The sequence below is a fragment of the Acipenser ruthenus genome, chromosome 54, assembly GCF_902713425.1.
Source record: "Acipenser ruthenus chromosome 54, fAciRut3.2 maternal haplotype, whole genome shotgun sequence".
Classification (NCBI taxonomy): Eukaryota; Metazoa; Chordata; class Actinopteri; order Acipenseriformes; family Acipenseridae; genus Acipenser; species Acipenser ruthenus.
Genome location: NC_081242.1, coordinates 2496477 through 2521206, shown reverse-complemented (window position 1 = coordinate 2521206; position 24730 = coordinate 2496477). Strand labels below are relative to the sequence as shown.

Genomic DNA, 24730 nt, shown 5'->3' with positions numbered 1-24730 from the left:
ATGACCCGAAAGAAAATGGACACCGATCTAAAAGCATTGATCGAGCAGATCAATAGGAACACCGCTGCTCAGAAGGAGCAGAACAGGAGATGGAGACAGGAGAGCGGCCTAACAGAGCTGGAGCTGCTGTTCCAAAAGTGGGAGCAGGCAAGAGAGGCACCGCTGGCTGCAGCCCTAGAGGGGGTGGAGCTGCCGTCCCGAGAGCCAGAGGAGGTGGAGCTGCCGTCCCGAGAGCCAGAGGGGTTGGAGCTGCCATTCCGAGAGTCAGAGCAGGAGGTGCTGCTTTCTGAGCAGGACAAGGAGCTGTTCCTGTCACCGGAGCCACCGGCTGAAATCAAGGGAGAGGAGGTGCTGTCTCCCGAGCCAGAGGAGGTGAAGAGCGCACCTCCACCACAGCTCCATCCTGCAATCCCGGAAGCTCCTCCGGCGCTGGTCAGTCAAGTCCCTTACCCCTTGCTCTTGGACACCCTGCCAGTCTGCCTAGACCTCCCTGCGCTAGACCTGGAACCCAGGAGTCTGAACCATTGGCCACAGCTCTGCCCTGGTTCCCTACTCCGCTCTCTCCAAGCACCGAGATGTCGCTGGGCTGCTGCCAGACGTCGCTGGTGCTCCCCCTGTTCACTGCTTCAATCAACCTGGGTGATCAGACATCACTACGCCGGTCCCCAGTTGAAGACCTCTGCCAGCTGCTGCATCCTCCTGTTCCCCGGCAGTCGCTTCAGTCGTCCCTGTCATCCCGGTGGGGTCCTGTGTCGCCGGTTTGCAGTCCCTCACTGGAAGTGCCGGAAGGACCGACCCACCCTCAAGCCCGCCCGTGGAAAAGGGCAAAGATTAAAGAAAATTTTGTAGGTGGTCTTTTAAGGGTGGAGGGAGGTGGCTGTCGAATGGCCGGTGTCTTGAAAAGACAAGGGGGGAGGGATGTGTAAGACAGCAGGGAGGGGGTTAATTCCTCCCTGCATAAAACATGTGCGTATGCACATTTTGTTTAATTTGTTAATTATTGTATTGTTAATTATCCCCTGCACCTGGTGGTAATTGTAAATTAGAACCAGGTGCAGGGTATTTAAGAGAGGCAGTCAGTCTGTTCAGGACTGCGGTGTAGAAGGAAGCAGAAGGCGTGTGCGCTGTTTCCAGGCAGTCACCCTTGTGAGATCGGGGTTATTATCGTGTATTTTGTTTATGCCAGGTAAACGGCTTAGCCATCCTGCGAGCTAGTCAGGGACCTGCATACTGTTTAGTTAGTGCTCCAAAGGAGCTAGGTGTTTGTTTTGTTTTGGTGAATTAAAAATAGCGCATCCGGCCTTTGAAAACTCCATTCTTGAGTCCTGGGTCTGTGTTTAAAGGGGCAACGAGCGACCGTGAGTGCCGGCCGGTTTATAATATATATATATATATATATATATATATATATATATATATATATATATATATATATATATATATATATACACAGTACTGTGCAAAAGTTTTAGGCATGTGTGAAAAAATGCTGTAAAGTAAGAATGCTTTCAAAAATAGACATTAATAGTTTAATAGTTTATATTTATCAATTAACAAAATGCAAAGTGAGTGAACAGAAGAAAAATCTAAATCAAATCCATATTTGGTGTGACCACCTGTCACAAAGACGGCCAGAGTGGGTTGCGTCAGACCAGAAAGGAATTCAAACACAGACAGACGGTGGTTGTGATGAGCTGAGTGCAATGGCTGCACTCAGCGTTTATTAACAAATAAAAGGGTTGAAACAGCACAAAAACAGGACACGGCACTATCGCCAAAATAAACAGACATACAAAACGGACTAAACAGTGAACAAACGGTGCACGGAAACAAACAAACACGGTGAGTACAAAACACGTATTATTCTTCTTATTACTACTTATTTTAACGCCTTTCTCTCTCCCGTTCTCCTCTTCCGAACACCCAACCCTGAGTGACTAAAAATGTGCCTATTTATACTGTTGTGCTGGGATTCAATTACTAATTAATTATTCACTTGAATCCCAGCACGTGAATTAATTCTGTGCAACCCCGTGCTCACATATTACATTTAACCAGCACGTGAAGTGATTTGTGCCCTCCTCGTGCCTAAATACAAATCTACACTTTTAAACCACACGTGAAACACAGACCCGTTTATATCCCGTGTACCAATCTATACACCAACATTAACACACGCAACATACAACACATAACACACAATTGCACACAGGGGCGGGGCACATTGCCACACCACCCTTTGCCTTCAAAACAGCATCAATTCTTCTAGGTACACTTGCACAAAGTCAGGGATTTTGTAGGCATATAGTCAGGTGTATGATTAAACAATTATACCAAACAGGTGCTAATGATCATCAATTCAATATGTAGGTTGAAACACAATCATTAACTGAAACAGAAACAGCTGTGTAGGAGGAATAAAACTGGGTGAGGAACAGCCAAACTCAGCTAACAAGGTGAGGTTGCTGAAGACAGTTTACTGTCAAAAGTCATACACCATGGCAAGACTGAGCACAGCAACAAGACACAAGGTACTTATACTGCATCAGCAAGGTCTCTCCCAGGCAGAAATTCCAAGGCAGACAGGGGTTTCCAGATGTGCTGTCCAAGCTGGTTTGAAGAAGCACAAAGAAAGGGCAACGTTGAGGACCGTAGACGCAGTGGTCGGCCAAGGAAACTTACTGCAGCAGATGAAAGACACATCATGCTTACTTCCCTTCGCAATCGGAAGATGTCCAACAGTGCCATCAGCTCAGAATTGGCAGAAAACAGTGGGACCCTGGTACACCCATCTACTGTCCGGAGAAGTCTGGTCAGAAGTGGCCTTCATGGAAGACTTGCGGCAAAAAAGCCATACCTCCGACGTGGAAACAAGGCCAAGCGACTCAACTATGCACGAAAAAACAGGAACTGGGGTGCAGAAAAATGGCAGCAGGTGCTCTGGACTGATGAGTCAAAATTTGAAATATTTGGCTGTAGCAGAAGGCAGTTTGTTCGCTGAAGGGCTGGAGAGCGGTACACGAATGAGTGTCTGCAGGCAACAGTGAAGCATGGTGGAGGTTCCTTGAAGTTTGGGGCTGCATTTCTGCAAATAGAGTTGGTGATTTGGTCAGAATTAAATGTCTCCTCAATGCTGAGAAGTACAGGCAGATACTTATCCATCATGCAATACCATCAGGGAGGCATCTGATTGGCCCCAAATTTATTCTGCAGCATGACAACGACCCCAAACATACAGCGAAAGTCATTAAGAACTATCTTCAGCGTAAAGAAGAACAAGGAGTCCTGGAAGTGATGGTATGGCCCCCACAGAGCCCTGATCTCAACATCATCGAGTCTGTCTGGGATTACATGAAGAGAGAGAAGCAATTTAGGCTGCCTAAATCGACAGAAGAACTGTGGTTAGTTCTCCAAGATGTTTGGGCCAACCTACCTGCCGAGTTCCTTCAAAAACTGTGTGCAAGTGTACCTAGAAGAATTGATGCTGTTTTGAAGGCAATGGGTGGTCACACCAAATATTGATTTGATGTAGATTTTTCTTCTGTTCACTCACTTTGCATTTTGTTAATTGATAAATATAAACTATTAACATGTCTATTTTTGAAAGCATTCTTACTTTACAGCATTTTTTCACACCTGCCTAAAACTTTTGCACAGTACTGTATATATATGTATAATAATAAGGCAGTATTAAAAACACAAGTAAAATAAAAAATACATTTTAGTATTAAATCAATTGATATAATACAAACAACATATAATAAAGTAACATTTTAAACAATATATACAGTGTAATATCAACCAAAAACTGATATTTAACACAAGGTATAATATATAAAAAATAATGTATACTCAAGTAATATTTAACACAAAACTATACAAATTGCATTAGAACAAACTTCAATTAAAATCACTCATCAATTAAAAAAGCTCTCTTCAGAATTGGGTCAGCAATATTTTTGTAGTTTAAATTTTGCCGGGATCAGTCACCAAAATATCCAAGCATTGATAAAAAATGTACAGATGGAACAGCAAACTGCATCATGAAGGCCGTCTGGCCTTGTTTTGACAGCTGGGTTTCAGCATTTACACTAATAATGCTCTCACTTCTATTTGTCACAGTGAATAACAGCAATCTATACTGCTTAATAAAGGTAGCATTGGTAAATATAATACCAGTTCCCCTCCCATAATTCCCCTCATTCTACAGCACAAACTACTTACATAATGTCCAGGTAACTAAATACAAAAACCAGGGGTGTGAACTTAAGAGATATTACAATAAACTGTAGTTGGCATCTAAAGTCTTATGGTCAAAACCCTTTTATAATCCACCATTGATATGACATTGAGCTTTGTTTAACAGTGTTGAATTGTTTCACTTTGAGTATCTAAACCTATTTGGAAATAGAATAATATGTTGATTTTTTTTTTTTTTAAATAACATTTTTTATTTAGCTTAAACTACACCAGATATCCTACCTCATCTATACAGAAAAGCAGCTTTTCCTTCTTCTTGAACAATGAAGCAGAGAACAGCAGCATTAGTCGCTAAACCTAAAACAAAGAGATTGTGGATTAGATTGTTTGGCAGCAGTGTGGAGTAGTGGTTAGGGCTCTGGACTCTTGACCAGAGGGTTGTGGGTTCAATCCCCAGTGGGGGACACTGCTGTTGTACCCTTGAGCAAGGTACTTTACCTAGATTGCTCCAGTAAAAACCCAACTGTATAAATGGGTAATTGTATGTAAAAATAATGTGATATCTGTATAATGTGAAATAATGTATAATGTGATATCTTGTAACAATTGTAAGTCGCCCTGGATAAGGGCGTCTGCTAAGAAATAAATAATAATAATAATAATTAAATAGCGTGCAATAAGAATCCATGTGGCAGGCCATTGCCACCACAGGAGGGGTAGAGCAATGGACACAGTTTTGCATATATTTGTAGTCCTGGTGGGAGACATCTAAAATGGCTCCCCTTCAATAACTACAGCTCCTCGACTCCAGTAGTGTGTGGCAAGCAGCCTGGTCCACGTGTACCTGATAATGCCTAATTGCCTGGGCCAGAAAATGTTCAGTGCAAGGGGATCACTCAAGTGATAATAAATAATTGAAAAGTGATTGGAAATAAGTTGGGAGGGCTATCACCCTTACAACAGGGAATATTTTACAAGTCTATTACGGCAGTTCCTCCGTTATCTACAGTTTTGTGTGTTAAAATAATAATTATATTTAACAGATTTTCCCCTCATATCATTAGCTTGCAATGCAGACCCTGTAGACTTCAACATTCTAAAATGTTCCTTACATAACCAGATTGGATACAGTCTACATCAAAAATGTGAACTTAGTAATGAGGCTCCCCAGCACATCACTATAAATAACAAAGCAGCAGGCAGCAGTGTGGAGTAGTGGTCAGGGTCGTGGGTTCAATCCCAGGTGGGGGACATTGCTGCTGTACCCTTGAGCAAGGTACTTTACCTAGATTGCTCCAGTAAAAACCCAACTGTATAAATGGGTAATTGTATGTAAAATATAATGTGATATCTTGTAACAATTGTAAGTCACCCTGGATAAGGGCATCTGCTAAGAAATAAATAATAATAATAAACATTGTACAGTTTTCAATGTCATAATATGCAAAAGGCAGAAAATAAAATATCTGTTTGAACTGTAAACTGCAGACAGAGAAATGCATGTTTAAGTCATATATCTACTAAATATTCAGTGATATCCTGCATTAACTATTCCTACCATGTGTATTTGGTAATGTCATTGAAAATGACTTGGACCATGGCAGACCTCAAATTCGATTTTTCTTTTTGTTTGAATGATGCATCCTTTGGCAAAGTTGGCAAAGTGTATTTACTTGACCATGTCTGTCCATCACCTCTACTGTGTTCCATACAGGTAGGGCTCTCATTTGTCACAGTGGTGCTTCTTAAAAAAGGTAGCAAAAAAATGCATGAAATTGAAGGTTAGGTTTAAGACTTACAATAAGATCGCCTATCACGGTTTAAGCATTTCAGACAATTATTATTGGCACACTCAAAGACTATTCACATTAATGCTGATTGCTTTGTGTTTGTCTTTTTATTTATTTTTTATTTAAAATTAAACTTATTCAGTTGAGTATTAAGATGTAACACACTATTACAGGGGTATTTTCCAGAAACAACAACACTGTTAGACAAATGTAATTGGACACCTGACCACAGAAGCAGATGTTGTACGTTTTTTAGAAATGAGCATAGACAGAAGGTCAAAGCTGCTCCAACTAGCCTGGATGAACTCAGAAAGACACTACAGTTACTACCCTTAACTCAGGTGTGATGTTTTTAATTTTTCTAATGCTTTCATGAATTTGACTTCATAGCAGGGAATAACCGTTCAGTCATTCTCTCAGTTAAAAAAATTATAAGGCAAATTTGCACATGGACCTTTCTTTAGAAGGACGTTTAAATATCTTTACTGAGCCCACACTTGCAGTAACATTAAAAGGTTTGTTCAGACATATAATAAACAACTGCCATATTTCTAAAACAAATATCTTAAAAATAACAATTCATTTTAAGCTTAGAAATATACAGTGTAATGGAATATTTAGTTGGAAGTGAGTCAAATTTAGTAAAGGATAAAGTAATTAATTTTATTAAGTTAATGTAAGTTGAAAAAGAGACTGCAGTGGGTAGGGAGTTAATCAAGAAGATGAACATAGCATGATTATCTTATTGAGTATTTGTATGTTGTGGAAAGAGCATAACACTGACTACCATGTATTTATATGATAAAAATGGATCGCATAACTGTCCATGTGTTAGATTACTTAACAGTTAAAAAGTACCTTGAACTGTATAATGCATGATGAAGTGAGATATAGTAATCCCCATCATCATTTATATAGACATCAAGAGCATGATAGTCCTTTTCTTCTTCAGGCTTAAAAACTATCCACTGTCCAATGCACCTAACAACAGAACATTAACAGAAATATATAAGGGAGACCGGGGTCGGTTGTCACAGTGCTCATAACTATGACACTAGATGGTGCAGGCAGGTGATACTAACACTGAAATGTGTGTTCTATTGTCTGGAACTCAACCATCTTGTAATTTCAGGTCAATTCCATCTAACATAAAGGTTAGCACATATTTCATTTTTTTTCATACCCAAAGTAAAAAATGTATATCTTGTTATTTATGTTATAACTCTTAGTAGTATTGGAATTTATTTGAACTGATGGCCATGTTAATAGAACCAGATATTGGCTATATTTTGGTGTAAAAACAAAACCTCTACTGAGAGTATTAAATTGTCATGTAAAGTCGGGTTGGGGCAGGTTGTCTCGTAGTTTTTGAGGTTGGTTGTCACATGTAAATCCTATAGGAAGAAGTCTTACATTTTTTCTTTCTACTTTTTTTACACCAACATGTGGGATATGTCACCATATTATTATTATTTATTTCTTAGCAGACGCCCTTATCCAGGGCGACTTACAATTGTTACAAGATATCACATTATTTTTACATACAATTACCCATATATACAGTTGTTTTTTTTTTTTACTGGAGCAATCTAGGTAAAGTACCTTGCTCGAGGGTACAGCAGCAGTGTCCTCCACCTGGGATTGAACCCACAACCCTCTGGTCAAAAGTCCAAAGCCCTAACCACTACTCCACACTGCTGACCATATAATGCTTATTTAAGTTATTTACTGTCTGTGGAGGCTGTAGTATTATTTTGTAGGATGGGTCAACATTTCAAATATATATATATAGGTCTATATTTTTTATGTTCACATAAAAAGTAAAAATACAACCTTTTCTGTCATTGTACACAGTAGAAACTTTATGTTATTTTAAAAAACAAAAAAAAATGTTGCATTATTGTCTACTGTAAAACCAAGAACATACTTTGTGACAACCAATCCCATATTGTGTGACAACCAAACCCAGTATTATGGGGCAGGTTGTGACAGGTGACCGGCGCATTTTCAACCGTCTAAATATCATATTTGGAATAAAGTTACGCTGGAATAAAAAAAAAAAACATCAATTTGTACGTGAAGAATTATTCTTCAATATAAGGAAGAACAGAACCTCGCAGAATGTCACCAGATTGAGGAAAATAATAAAGAGTAAAAAGTGTGACAACAAACCCCGGTCTCCCCTATATATTCTAAATTAAAGGTATTTTAACACTTATATGTAATGTGTTACGAGGTACGTGAACTCTGGGATTAATTTAGACTTTGGTTGACGTTTTCTCTTAAAAGGAACAGATCTTGGAAAAGTCACCGCCTAATTTTATTTACGCTTAACACCAGGACCTACTGTGTTGGTTTATACATTTAAAACGGTATCTTATTACACAATTACATGTTGATTAGCTGCTGGTTTACTTTTAAATGAACGTATATCAATATTGAACACAATTTTTACCACAGAACACATCGCACTGTTTATATGTTACATGTATAGTTTTGTTAATTAATAATACACATATGTAGGAGGTAAAGCTGTAAATTAAACGCAACAAAATTAATGTAAGCGGCACATATGAATTACAAGGTTTCAAAATGGACACGTCATTCAAATACCGTTTTCCTGAAGGCAGTTATTTTTATTTTTCAGTTCTATTTATTAACCTATAGCAATATAGGTAAATAATTAATAAAAATAAAAACGTATGTATTATATAAGTTACATATTAAGTGTACAGGTATTTCAATAAATACCGCTTACCTCAGACTAACAAGCTTTTCTGACACCAACTAACGTCGTCGACTCGAGATGCGTTTCTCGAGCTGTATGAAGATGCACGAGCTAGAAATCTTAACGGCCGCTAAAGCCAAATGGATCTAATAAGAACCATGTTCACGTCGGGGTTCTTTAGAGGCTTCCCAGAGAACCAAAGGGTATGTGTGTTTTGTTTATCATTAATTGCTCAAATCTAAATGTTTATGTGTTTCCCCTTGAACTGATTATATATATATATATATATATATATATATATATATATATATATATATATATATATATATATATATATATATATTTCTTCAAAACAAATCAGCATTGAATTCAATTTCAATGAATTTCTTTAAAGTTATGTGTGTTCCACAGTTTCTTCAATTCGTATTAATTCAAAATATTTGTGTTGCTGTTTCCACCTGGTCAATACTAAAGTCTATATGATCTCTAATGGTGCAAGGAGACCGATTCTATACATCTTAACATTCTACACGTTTTATTCCACATTTTGATAGGCACTTTTTTTTTTTTAGTAATGATTTGTTTGCCATAATACTTTTCCTATGTTAATAACGATTTAGATTTAAAAGATTTGCACATGTTGAACAAATTCATTTGATAGGATATGGTTCAGTAAACAACATAGAATAGTAAGAGGACATTAAAATAAATATAAACATGAAATAAAAAAGAGAGACAGAGAGAGAAGTGCAGAGAGGAGAATCTATTTTAATGTTTAACTGTTGGATGAATCATATTTAAAGTTGAACCAGTTACAAGCTCAATTGTGGTCATTTATTCCAGCGTCAGTCAGCGGTAGGATTTTGTTTGTTTTTAAAATAACAGCTATTCTGCCACCAGCACCTTGTCGCTAAATCAAGTTCTGCTTTTTGCTGGGTCTCATTTTTTTTTCTTTTTCTAAATTTGTAATCAAATACAAAGTTATCCAGATTTATAATCCATTTTTCCAGTAAACGCTTTATCCCAAATCTGTTTTTTGAAGTAATTGCTCTTAATGCTTTACATGTAGCCAATGCATTATATTCAGCGCGTTTAAATATATTAAACATGAATTCAATTAACAGACAGAATATAATCCAGTTTGGGCAGCATGTGCATTCATGTTAAAACTATTAAAAAAAATAATCATACAGTGTATGTTTTATATAAAAATGCAGTTATAATATAATTAGCTAGGATAAAAGTTATTCTGATCTCTTTCTGAAAAAAAAAAAAAAAAACACATTTCACAAAACTAATCAGTCCGAGAACACAACAAGCAAGACATCGGGCTTACTATTTACTGATTGAGGGTTATTTAGGATTTTAGGTGTTTATTGGGGAGGAGTGGGGATTTGTACAAAATAAAGGTTATTTTTCAACATTCGGCTAATGGCTGCTTATTGAATCTTCAAACTCAAAACACACACTCGCGTTTTCCCAAAATTTTGAATAGTGATATTTGATGTATCTCTGATGAAATGCACGGACCTTTAAACAACACACGCAAGGAAAAGAGCAATGCGCTACAACATATGGCACATATCTCTGTCTCCCTCAAAGATAATGCTTTTCAACAAAACAGACAACAGCTTGTGTGTGCAAAGTACATTAAAAACATTCGTTATTCGGTATTGTTATTGTGTAAGCACATAGCTTAAAGGCTTCCTGTGTGAACTACTGTACCACATTAAATAGTACACCGGATCTCAAATAAAACAACAAGGATAACGGGGAAAAAAATATCGCCACGAAAAGGTTCTATTTTTCTAATTGTAAAGATGACTTTTGGTTTAACTAAAATAAAGAAAGGGCAACTGAATTTAAAGTGACTGACAATGATATTTTGTGGTACGTGTTAAAAAGTGGTACACCGTCTACTGCGCTTGCCTGGACATGCACAAATTATTTTATCTCAGAAATCAACGAAACGCCCATCTGAAAGGGGTACGATGCACTGAGTTTGGCACTTAAAGTTATTTTTAATATATTTTTTTCACAATTCAGCAAATCTATGTGACTTTAACTGATGAGCAACAAATTGGGTTATCTAAAATTGTAAACATATATGATTTTGTGGGTGAACTACAGTTTGCCTTGTTAGTAGTGATTTGTGCAGTAGCTAATCACAGCATTGACAGTGTACCATTTTCTGATGCTACATGTGTCAAGTTTTGGTATGTGTACCACATTCTGACGATGTACCGATTTCTGGCCCTAGATACCTGTAATATCAAGCCCTGACAAACACAGACACTTATGGCATTTGAATATGAAAAGGATAACTCGCTGACACTCCCTCAATTTTGGTTTACAGTACCTCATTGTTATTAAGATAACGAATCAGCCACTGTTTAACTAAAATGTGTTGATACTCGCTCTATAAGCATCTGTCTATTTGTTAAAAAAAATCAATTTTGAAGAAAAATAAGAAAGTATGTTTGCTGAGAATCTTGCCTGTGGGAACCTCAAAAATGGAACTCTGCAATGGAGCCCTGCTGCCAAGACTGAAATTGTTCTAAACAGCTGTTACTGATTCATGGATTATTTGCTTGTTTTCCATTTTTGCCATTATTTAATTGATTAACTTTATTCCCTTTAGGTGGCGATGATGTGAGGCTTGTGCAAAGAGGGAACCGCTGTGATGGAATTGTGCAGATTTTCAAGAACGGACAGTGGGGATCAGTTTGTACAAATTCATGGGGCTCTAGTGATGGCAGTGTTGTGTGCAAACAGATAGGATGTGGAAGTCATATAGGATCGTATACTGAGCCGACCAGGAATCACACCATCTTGCTGAGTGGGGCCCTCTGTGATGGGACAGAGTCTGCCTTGAGAGATTGTAAATCTGACAAAAAAGTCACAACGTCCTGTCCTAACATTGTCAGACAAACATGCTCTGGTAAGAATATTCTTTTTAACCACAGGTGGTGCAGTAACAACAGGAAATGTGTGTTGTGTGTTCATGCACATTACATTCAAGATGTATTACTCCCACCCAGAAAAAGAAAATGCATTGATGTTTTTTGCTTTCTTTTCACAATACAAATAAGTAGATTTTCAGAAATGTGTTGGTAGGTTTAGTATCTCAATACAATTTTCCAAATGTTCCAAGTGGACAATTTTGTACATTTTAGCTCAGGTAAGCAGGGATACTGTAAATTATTAGCAACAATTTATATGCTAAATATGGATAAAGAAACAGAAATGGTTTGCAATGGCCTTTTAAATGTAAACATTTATTTCACCAGGGAAAACAGCTAAGATAATTGGTGGACTGTGCCATGGTCGTTTAGAAGTGAGCCGGGGTGGAGTCTATGGCACAGTGTGTTCCAAGTCTTTTGACTCCAGAGATGCAGATGCTGTCTGTAGAGAACTGAACTGTGGCATTTCCAAAGCTGTGTTGTCCGGAGCCGACCCTGGAGACAGTAAAACCCTGATATGGACAAACGAGATCCTGTGCCAGGGCAGTGAAGAAAACCTAGCCTACTGCCAAACCTCAGAGACTGAGCAGCAAAACTGCACACATGCACACGACGTCAGCATCATCTGTACTGGTAGGCACCTTTAACACTTTTTAAACGTGCTTGTTATAGTGTGCTTCACAGGCATGCAGATGCCTCAGCTGTTTATTTCCATTTCACATACACAAGCCAGAATAATTATAGATCCACCAGGGATCAGCTCCTACGCATAAACCTGAGTTAAGCCTCCGCTTATTGTTAGCCGAGATTGAAAATAAATAAATAAAAACACTGGGATGTTTTATTTTTCATTTATGGATGTTACATAACGAAAGCCAACTCCACAATGTCTGTGTGATCCAGTCCAGGTTTTACTCAGAGCACAGTAAGAACTATGTATGTTATACAATAGTTTCCAAATTTATTACAACACCCCATTAGTTCTGTAGTTTTGAATGGTTGTGCACATGAAATCGAACCACTGGAACTGAAAAACTGATTGTCTCTCTTAATTGGTGGCTTTAATAGGCCACATATGCAATGTATTTAATATAGTAAGAGAAAACATTTTAGAAGTTAATTAAGATGCCTAATTAATGTACAAAGTGATCTAACATTTTCACACACAAATGCCTACTGTTTCTACATCACTGATTACTAACCAAAGAATTGAAATTCTCACACCCATTTTAATTCAGGTAGGTATATAAAGGATATAAATGACAAATCCTGAGGTGTTCTAATAAATAACTATGTTATAAAGCATAACCTAGCATGCTGATAGAGCATACTCAGTCTAACAATACAATTTACATACATGATACTATAAGCTCCCATAGAAGTATGTTAACTATTAAAAAAATAGAGTATGCTTATTTTAGTTTGCACAGCACACAACATAGAATACAATACAGACTTCACTCTTCAGTCTCTTTTACTTAATGGATGTTGGGATTTCCATTTATACACATGGAAGTCATTTTATAAATCTCATAGGAGACACCAGTCAATCACTGTCGAAATTCCAGAACATCAAGTTAAAGTAACAACACCACTCCTCTAGAACCGATCTTCTCACCCAAACATCACAACATTACATCAATTATGCAGTGAAATTAACTTCTGAACTTTTACAATTGAACCTCATTCATACCCCTGTCCTGCATGCAGGGTACACTGGGTACAGGCTGGTCAATGGCAGTGACCAGTGTTCTGGTCGAGTGGAGCTGGAGTACGCCAGCCAATGGCACACAGTCTGCGATCAGAACTGGGACCTGCAGGATGCCACAGTACTCTGCCAGCAGCTGAACTGTGGGTATGCTGTGACTGTCCCAGGACAGGCCCAGTTTGGGAAAGGCAGTGGCCCTGTACTGACCGATATATTCGACTGTGAAGGCACCGAGACCGAGTTACTGAAGTGTCCCATCTCTACGCGAGGACACAGTACATGCACTCGTGGTAATGATGCAGGAGTTATCTGTGCAGGTCAGCCGTAGTTATTGCTTTGAAAAGATTACAGCTGAATGCATTCCTTTAAAAACTTTTACTTGGACACAGTGCTCTCCTTTAGTTGTCCTGGCTAAAAAAAATATACCTTTGTAAGCAGCATGTTCTTTTGTAGGTGCATGCAAAAAAAAAAGAAAAAAAAAGAATATATTCTTGTATTTTATTCTCTCAGATGTCTATGTACTGCTTAATATTCTCCTAAAGATTTTGGCTTTTAATAGGACATAGACATTTAAAATTAAAATTACAATAACCTTGTAGAATTGTAACTGACCAGATATGTCTTAGGTTTACATTGTGTGATTATTGTAACTGCCTAGTTAATGTATCAGCTCCACATTTAATTGTGTCTCTGATTCCTTGCTCCAGCTCAGGCAGGTCCAGTCAGGCTGCTTGGTGGACCAGGGGTCTGTGAAGGCCAGGTGGAAGTTTACTATAACAGGACGTGGGGGAGAGTTCTCCCCGACTCCTGGAGCAGCACAGAGGCCTCGGTGGTGTGCAGAGAGCTGGGCTGCGGGATTGCTTTGATCCCAGCCTCTAACTCCTCTCGATACGGGACGGGTCACAGTGGCGTGTGTCTGACAGGTATCCACTGCAGCGGGGACGAGACCCACCTGAGGAACTGCAGCCGTCCACAGCCAGTCCCCTGCAACACCAGTAACAGCGCGGCCGTGCTCTGCACTGGTGAGTACAACAAAGCACCACATAAAGGGTGAATAACACTGAATATGTACTGAGAACCCTGAAACAGTGTAGGGTGAATAACATTAAATATGTACTGAGAACCCTGATACAGTGTAGGGTGAATAACATTGAATATGTACTGAGAACCCTGAAACAGTGTAGGGTGAATAACATTGAATATGTACTGAGAACCCTGAAACAGTGTAGGGTGAATCACATTGAATATGTACTGAGAACCCTGATACAATGTAGGGAGAATAACATTGAATATGTACTGAGAACCCTGATACAGTGTAGGGTGAATAACATTGAATATGTACTGAGAACCCTGAAACAGTGTAGGGTGAATCACATTGAATATGTACTGAGAACCCTGATACAATGTAGGGAGAATAACATTGAATATGTACTGAGAACCCTGAAACAGTGTAGGGTGAATAACATTGAATATGTACTGAGAACCCTGAAACAGTGTAGGGTGAATAACATTGAATATGTACTGAGAACCCTGAAACAGTGTAGGGTGAATCACATTGAATATGTACTGAGAACCCTGATACAATGTAGGGAGAATAACATTGAATATGTACTGTGAACCCTGAAACAGTGTAGGGTGAATAACATTGAATTTGTACTGAGGACCCTGAAACAGTGTAGGGTGAATCACATTGAATATGTACTGAGGACCCTGAAACAGTGTAGGGTGAATCACATTGAATATGTACTGAGGACCCTGAAACAGTGTAGGGTGAATCACATTGAATATTTACTGAGGACCCTGAAACAGTGTAGGGTGAATCGCATTGAATATGTACTGAGAACCCTGATACAATGTAGGGAGAATAACATTGAATATGTACTGTGAACCCTGAAACAGTGTAGGGTGAATCACATTGAATATGTACTGAGGACCCTGAAACAGTGTAGGGTGAATCACATTGAATATGTACTGAGGACCCTGAAACAGTGTAGGGTGAATCACATTGAATATTTACTGAGGACCCTGAAACAGTGTAGGGTGAATCGCATTGAATATGTACTGACAACCCTGAAACAGTGTAGGGTGAATCACATTGAATATGTACTGAAGACCCTGAAACAGTGTAGGGTGAATAACATTGAATATGTACTGAGAACCCTGAAACAGTGTAGGGTGAATAACATTGAATATGTACTGAGGACCCTGAAACAGTGTAGGGTGAATCACATTGAATATGTACTGAGGACCCTGAAACAGTGTAGGGTGAATCACATTGAATATGTACTGAGGACCCTGAAACAGTGTAGGGTGAATAACATTGAATATGTACTGAGAACCCTGAAACAGTGTAGGGTGAATAACATTGAATATGTACTGTGAACCCTGAAACAGTGTAGGGTGAATAACATTGAATATGTACTGAGGACCCTGAAACAGTGTAGGGTGAATCGCATTGAATATGTACTGAGAACCCTGAAACAGTGTAGGGTGAATCACATTGAATATGTACTAAAGACCCTGAAACAGTGTAGGGTGAATAACATTGAATATGTACTGAGAACCCTGAAACAGTGTAGGGTGAATAACATTGAATATGTACTGAGGACCCTGAAACAGTGTAGGGTGAATCGCATTGAATATGTACTGTGAACCCTGAAACAGTGTAGGGTGAATAACATTGAATATGTACTGAGAACCCTGATACAGTGTAGGGTGAATAACATTGAATATGTACTGAGAACCCTGATACAGTGTAGGGTGAATAACATTGAATATGTACTGAGGACCCTGAAACAGTGTAGGGTGAATCACATTGAATATGTACTGAAGACCCTGAAACAGTGTAGGGTGAATAACACTGAATATGTACTGAGGACCCTGAAACAGTGTAGGGTGAATAACATTGAATATGTACTGAGGACCCTGAAACAGTGTAGGGTGAATAACATTGAATATGTACTGAGGACCCTGAAACAGTGTAGGGTGAATAACATTGAATATGTACTGAGAACCCTGATACAGTGTAGGGTGAATAACATTGAATATGTACTGAGAACCCTGATACAGTGTAGGGTGAATAACATTGAATATGTACTGAGAACCCTGGGTTGGATTCAATCTAAACCCTGATGTTGGTGGTAATAAATTCATCAATTTACACACCTACCCAATCGCTTGGTAAAAAGGCAATCCGTGAATTGTATATCGCTTGCTGTTGTAGGGCATGTGTTATAGAAGGGTGACAAAACTACATCAGAGGTACTTCTTAATAGATGAAGTTAAAATGTTATTGAACAGGCTGTAGGGATTAAAACACAACGCATTGCTTTCCCTAGCTTCCTGCTTTGTCTGGCTCAACAAATTATCCAATAGGTGGAGTCGTACAGGCCCTCGCACAGCTCTCAGGCTGTATGACTGTCCTGAATTGAACTGATTCTAGATGCCTCACTGATTCTAGATGCCTGACTCTGATTCTAGATGCTTGACACAGATTCTAGATGCCTGACTCTGATTCTTCCCCTCCAGATCACATGGCTCTCAGGCTGGTTGGGGGAGGAGGTGACTGTGCTGGGAGGGTGGAGGTTTATCAAAACGGCTCCTGGGGGACGGTCTGCGATGACTCCTGGGACCTGGCAGACGCAGAGGTGGTGTGCAACCAGCTCCAGTGCGGGGCGGCCCTCAGTGCCACAGCCTCCTTCGGACAGGGAACCGGACCCATCTGGCTGGACGAGCTGCGCTGTCAGGGGAACGAATCAGCTCTGTGGGAGTGTGCCTCGAGAGGGTGGGGGCAACACGACTGCCAACACAAGGAGGATGCAGGGGTCATGTGTTCAGGTACAGGACTGCAGTAACACACTATCACTACAGCTTAACTACTGGGGACTGAGCAGGGCTGTATTCAGGGATCCAGTAACACACTATCACTCTGCTATTCCTAATCTACATTAATTATTTAGATTCTGGTATAGTAAGCAAACTTGTTAAATTTGCAGACGACACAAAAAATAGGAGGAGTGGCAAACACTGTTGCAGCAGCAAAGGTCATTCAAAATGATCTAGACAGCATTCAGAACTGGGCAGACACATGGCAAATGACATTTAATAGAGAAAAGTGTAAAGTACTGCACTCAGGCAATAAAAATGTGCATTATAAATATCATATGGGAGATACTGAAATTGAAGAAGGGAACTTTGAAAAAGACCTAGGAGTTTATGTTTACTCAGAAATGTCTTCATCTAGACAATGTGGGGAAGCTATAAAAAAGGCCAACAAGATGCTCGGATATATTGTGAGAAGTGTTGAATTTAAATCAAGGGAAGTAATGTTAAAACTTTACAATGCATTAGGAAGACCTCACCTAGAATATTGTGTTCAGTTCTGGTCACCTCGTTACAAAAAGGATATTGCTGCTCTAAAAAGAGTGTAAAGAAGAGCAGCCAGAATTATCCCGGGTTTAAAAGGCATGTTGTATGCAGACAGGCAAAAAGAATTGAATCTATTCAGTCTTGAACAAAGAAGACTACGCGGTGATCTGATTCAAACATTCAGAATCCTAAAAGGTATTGACAATGTCGACCCAGGGGACTTTTTTGACCTGAAAAAAGAAACAAGGACCAGGGGTCACAAATGGAGATTAGACAAAGGGGCATTCAGAACAGAAAATAGGAGGCACTTTTTTACACAGAGAATTGTGAGGGTCTGGAACCAACTCCCCAGTAATGTTGTTGAAGCTGACACCGTGGGATCCTTCAAGAAGCTGCTTGATGAGATTCTGGGATCAATAAGCTACTAACAACCAAACGAGCAAGATGGGCTGAATGGCCTCCTCTCGTTTGTAAACTTTCTTATGTTCTTATGTTCTTACTACAGCCTAACTACTGGGGACTGAGCAGGGCTGTGTTCAGGGCTGCACTAACACACTATCAGTACATCTTAACTAGTTACACTGAAAGGCATAAGCAGGGTTCTGTCAGGTACAAGACTGCGATAACTCACTCCTTTTTGTCTTTTACAACCGTACTGTATAACAGACTCTCGAAATCAGTAATATTATCATTTTGTAAAACACTTGTTGCTTCCTATTCTACCTACGTCGATTGATATCTTATCAGCTAGAATCATATCTAATAAGAGAACCAGAGCCACATCATAAACACTTCAAAAACACCAGCTTATTAAAAAAATTATACGTATCATCATGTTAATGTAATAACCTGTGAGCTTAAGTAAGAGATGATCCTGTAAGAAATACTGTAGGTTTTCAGCAGATATATTGTAAACTGTATTCCACAATACAATTATGCCTGCCATTTTGAAATTCAAATGGTCAAATCCTTTTTTTTGGTTTCACTCCTATTAAACGCACTACTACCATTCTTGTTTTCAGATATACCTTTCCTGGTTTGTTGGGACGCGACTTACTATCAAATAAAGTTTTGTTTAATCATAGAAATTAAAAACACAGTTAATTCTGAGTCTGCAGTATATACAGATGCTATTGGCTGCTAAGCAAAGTAAAGACCTTTAGCCATGCTGTAAAACAAACATTGTATATATTTTCTTCAACAGAGTTCAAGCAGCTTAGACTGGTTAGTACTGAGTTTGACTGTGCGGGACGTCCAGAGGTCTTCTACAATGGCACCTGGGGTGCTATCTGCAGCAATGGGATGGGAGCAATCGCAGCGACATTTATATGCCGTGAGCTGAACTGCGGAGAGACCGGATCTATTAAACCTCAGTCTGAAACGAGCTCCGGTCTCAAATGGCTTGATAATATTACATGCAAAAAGCACGACACCTCACTGTGGCAGTGTTTGTCCTCGCCTTGGGGACAGAACACCTGTGAGGACAGTGATGTGGAGGACATTGTTTGTTCAGGTAAAGTCTTGCTTCTGTCCAGAATGATTGACACTGTTCCAAACAAGGAACATTCAGAGATCAGTATAGTGGCTGCACACCCCAATTAACACTATTCATGGATTCCCTTATTAATAAGTTCACATTAGAAATATATCTAGACAGGTGTCAGGCATTAATAATCTTTAATATGCTATTCTATGAATAACCCTTAATCTGTGTCTTCTGTTAGCAAAGCAGACATCGTACATTGGTCTCTGAACCTTTAATGGTTAAATTAGCACAATACAGTTTTTAATGTACTTCTTTAAGGGAAATTATTTTAATTATTAGCATTAATTTAGAACAAATATTTTCTTTCACAGTTATTTCTATTCATATTTAATCACAGTAAGGTATTTCATTTGTTTTCATTTGAAATACAACATATTCCTTGTTTTAAATAAAACAATTCTTCTGTCTTCTCATTCAGTTTCTTCCTAATTTAAAGTTGTTTTAAACGTTACGTTTCCATGCTATTTCCTCTGTTCTACACATGTGAATAGGTTTGTTATAGGGTGCCTTGTTTATAGCTACTAACATTCTAGAATTCATAAATCCTATAAACCAAGAACACATACTGCACAACCTTCAACTCAGTTAACATAGCCAATTAATTACTAATCAAAATGTGCATAAAAAACAAGGACAACATGACTATTTCCAGAGGTCAACCCCTTCACAGTACAGCCTAATGTCATCTTATTCTGTGTTTGAATATATGCTGCATAGTATCTGCCAGATGGATTGCATTCAAAATATGTCATTTCATATTGCATACATAATTGAAGCAGGGATAGAAATACAGCTCTTTTCAAACGTTAATCTTCAAAGAAGGATATACTTCATTTTACAATTGCTTTCTGCTGAATGAACTCAAAGAATTTGCACAGCTGTTATTCGTTTTTAACAGGTAAACGGGAAAAAACTACAACCAACAGCTCAAAAACTTGTACCGAAGACCCCACCCAGGAGCAGTGCTTTGGTAAGTTCACTGTGTCCAAAATCTTAAATTAGAGCCGATCTGAGCTGAACAGACTCTGAAACACAAGCATATCCGTAGTTTCACTGACAGTATATCAGTCTCTATATCCGTACACTACAGTTTCACTGACAGTATATCAGTCTCTATATCTGTACACTACAGTTTCACTGACAGTATATCAGTCTCTATATCCGTACACTACAGTTTCACTGACAGTATATCAGTCTCTATATCCGTACACTACAGTTTCACTGACAGTATATCAGTCTTTCTAGATCTGTACACTACAGTTTCACAGTTGTGTTCCAGATCCAGCAACACTGCGGCTGGTTGGAGGCTCCAGTCGCTGCTCCGGACGGGTAGAGTTGCTGTACGGGGGCTCCTGGGGGACAGTCTGCGATGACTCCTGGGACCTGAGGGATGCCCAGGTTGTGTGCAGGCAGCTGGGCTGTGGGGCAGCGGTGAGTTCAGTGGGAGAGGCTGAGTTTGGAGAAGGTGTTGGCACCATCTGGCTGGACGAGGTGAACTGCAGGGGCAGCGAGCTCCATCTATGGGACTGCCGGCACTCTCTCCTGGGAGACAGCGACTGCAAACACAAGGAGGATGCAGGGGTTATCTGTGCAGGGGATTCAGGTAATGTGTTCAGGGGTGATCAGGGGCAAGAAACCAAGAATCATCTTGATTCAGCAACTGCTGGAGAGCTGGGAATTTGAGCACAGATTGAGTGGTTTCTTATTAGTTACCCAGATGGTATTTTTAATATTAATTTACAGTAAGATTGTAAACAGCAATCACTTGAGATGACTGTACTTAGCCAGGCACTTATTACTGAAAATATGTTCTTTGTTTTTTTTTATTCCACTGCAGAAAGCAGACGTAGCAGGTGACTTTGTGTGCCCTGTAGCATTGAGAGAGACTCCCCCTATATTAGGACACAGCATTTAACTGCTTATTCACTCTCTCAATCAGGTCCCCCCAAGCCAAGGCAGATTCCTCAGGTTCAGCAGATTCCTCAGTCCTTTCTAGTGGTTGCCTGCATCATACTGGGAGCTCTGCTGTTTGTGGTCTTCATCCTCTTTGGAGGGCAGCTAGTGAAGAACAGGGTGCTGAGGAGAGGTATTCTAGATATTATAGAATTGCATGCAAGAAACCAACCCTCTTATCTTGTGTACAGACGACACCCCATGCACAGAACATCGCTGCAGGATTCTAAAAGGGTTTGGATGATAAGGAATCTTTGTGTTTAATTTAAAGCAAGTCATACCACTGCTCTCTCCCACAAGAGAGAGGTTAGTGAAAGCTCTATTAAATGAAACGAGACTCATTTAACACAATTACCCCTCCCACATGCAAGATGAGGTTGCACACAGGAAGAGCACATGCTCTAAGTTGCAGTGGTGCTAATTCTTTTAAGCTTAAGATGGAAGAAGTGTGGTTTTCTAGTGCTACTGGTGAAAGAAAACAGGCCATGTATCTCTCTTGTAATGAACTTCCTGGTTGCGTACTCTAGGGCTTGCTGAGAGGGAACTCGCTGATTCCCACTTCAATGAACCACTCTATGAGGAGATCGAGTACAAACTGGCCAGGCAGGGAACCTACAGCTACCCCAGGAGCGGTGAGTAAGGAGGGGGAGAGGGTTGCCTTGGCCCAGGTTCTCTTAAACTGGCAGGCATGGCCATGACTGCATTTATACTTTCACAAGAGGGAACTCCCTTCAAACAATCCGATTGAAACATGCTGTTACCCACTCCGACTGCCTGGCAAGCTTATAATGGCATTAACTTGTATTCGTGTAATGTTTCCCAAACTCTTCTTCTGTTCTTATTGGCTGTTCTGGCTGCGGCTGAACCAATCCCTCTTCTTTCCAGGGAGTTTCTTTGAGGATGATGATCTGCGCTATGATGATGTGGACGATACTACAGGAAGCCTCGCTGCAGGTAAGTGAGGAGGAATATATATATATATATATACAATTCAAGCAGGCAATGTTTGAAAACTTCACCTTCATTTACACAAATGAATACTGGATTTACATATTTTCCAGCAGATTGATTTGGAACAGAGAGTAAGCATACTTTGAAAGACAACATTTACCAGAGAGTAGTGACCTCATATTGACCAATCAGGTTAAAGGAAATCTCCGCTCCATTTTCTAAATTCCATTTGACCCTGCCCATTTGTGTATCTGAATCCTTCACACCACTTCTGTCCAGACATTTTGCTCACCCAGGTACCATTGATGTCTCTTTGCAGGAAGTCTGTCTTCTGGTAACCTGCCGTATGATGATGTAGGGTACAGTGACGGGAACTCAATTGCAGGTGAGAGACACACTGAACTAATCTTACCCACAGACATGCAGCACACTTTCTTACAATTAAATGAAAATCCAACACATATTGTAGAGCACAGCAGCTATTGTCAATATGAAGTCTACACATTTAACTGTTGCCAGGAATGCACCATTTTTACTATCAGATTCCCTGCCTCCACCCAAGACCGTAGCCAGCGATGAGGCACCCAAGGCACGGGCCTCGGTTAAAATCATATTCATAATTATTTTTTAGGCCCTTTTACACGTTGCTTTGCCGGAAAATAAAACTCATTTCATCCATCGCTGTGTGCATACAATAATTCCCAAGTCCTGCTGATATCTATAGCCTCTGTGCTCTACAAAATCTTTACTGTCATTGCAGACTACAGCGACACTGTACGTTTCAGTTCACTCCACCATAGCCACGTTAAACATTTTCAAATGGCTTTGAAATGACCAAGGCTTATTATTAACACCTTTTTTACAAGGTGAGGCAAAGTAACGCTGTTGATTAGAACAAAGTACATATTCACCTAATAATAAGGAATAATACATGCCCTTGTGTCCGCAGTTTAGTGAACCCAGCTTATTAATATTCATATTCTAAACTGCTTAGTGGAAGTGGCTTGTAAACTGCAGTTTAGCGGAGTTTATGCACATTTTAACAATTCTATACAATAGTTTAGAGCAGTGGTCTCCAATCCTGGTCCTGGAGGGCTGGTGTCCCTCCTGGTTTTTGTTCCAACTGTACCCTAAATTACTTAATTGGACCAATTCAGCTTCTAATAAGCACTTAATTGCTCTAATTAAGTAATTTAGGGTACATTTGGAACAAAAACCAGGGGGGACACCAGCCCTCCAGGACCAGGATTGGAGACCCCTGGGTTAGAGGACCTATGTTGTGAATATTATTATGTAATTTTAGGTAAGGGTCTGGGGGCTTGCCCCCGATAGACACTGTAGCTTACTATTCATAAATATGCCTCATACATGTAGGGCCCTCTGCAGTGTCGTCATGTCCTGAGACTCAAACACTGTGTTCCGTGATGAATAGGCCAGCAATGCACAGATGAAATTGGGTGTAAAATGATCGCTTCATGTTGAGTCAAGCAGTGTGCAGATCGACATACTGTATTTCAAGTACAGAAGAACACTTACCAATGCACCATTAAGTACTGACACCCATTCAGTCTATAATTACTAATAAGATTTCGTACTGCTCTTTGGACTCTCATAGTTTACATCTTCCGAGCATCCTGATAATACTTTCATTATTTAACGTGTTTGCACTTTACACTAAGCGTTGGGAAAGAGCTTTTAATATCAACTGGGCTCTCCTGATTAATAAAGGTGCATACATAATTCCATGACACTGTCTCTGGCAGGTTCTGAGAATTCCCTGGCTGTTCTACCCACTGCAGACCCCCCCTCCCCTGAAGACACTGTCTATGATGATCTCTGCAGTGAGTCTGCAAGCCTTGAGGAAACAGAGAGGGAGTGACGCTGTGAAGACATGGTGTGTGGGGTATCTCTTATTGTACAAGCCATTCGGACAAGAGAACAGCAAATACAAGAGATACACCCAAGCGCACAATGTGTTATCTTATTACAAACCACAAAGATGAAGCTCATACCCGAAACATACTGTTGTCTTAGTTTGAAATACTGTAATCCTTTATTGTGTGTAATGCTCCAGTCTGGGATCAATGGTCGCAGTCTCTGGAGAATGGGAGTGGATCCTGGAAGCACTGGTCCAGTTTGTTTTAGTTTATTATTCCAGTGATTTAAATGCAAAACCCAGCCAGGTCATCATAAGTTAAGTTTCATTTAACTGAAGGTACTACAGTAGTTTGGAAGTGTGAGTTCTGTTTTACTTTGGCATTAATCTTCAGTGGTCTTAGCACTGGATGACATCTGTACACTGAAATGTTGACTTATCTGTAACAGAGTTCAATCTTGTGCATGTGATTTGTATATATCCAGCAGTCCATACACTGTATATTATGGTACTGGTAGAATTCGAGTCACAATGTTGATGCCCTTCATATGAATGAAACCCGGATGAACCTTATTTGTGCTGCTATGCCACAGAATGGGGCCTGCACAGTTAGATTGTCTGCTTTTGCTGTATTACTATATCTCACT

General features: G+C 39.6%; 1 protein-coding gene across 1 annotated transcript; it reads left to right on the top strand.

The window, feature by feature from the left end:
- Positions 1-24086, top strand: LOC117968690 (antigen WC1.1-like). Its single transcript, XM_059016873.1, has 15 exons — positions 1-147; positions 295-845; positions 11895-11899; positions 12009-12314; positions 13392-13706; positions 14097-14423; positions 16915-17226; positions 18962-19270; positions 20202-20273; positions 20583-20906; positions 21243-21389; positions 21784-21888; positions 22142-22210; positions 22527-22592; positions 23971-24086. The coding sequence occupies exons 1-15, from the start codon at positions 1-3 to the stop codon at positions 24084-24086; spliced, it is 3171 nt and encodes a 1056-aa protein (XP_058872856.1).
- The last annotated feature ends 644 nt before the right edge of the window (positions 24087-24730 follow it).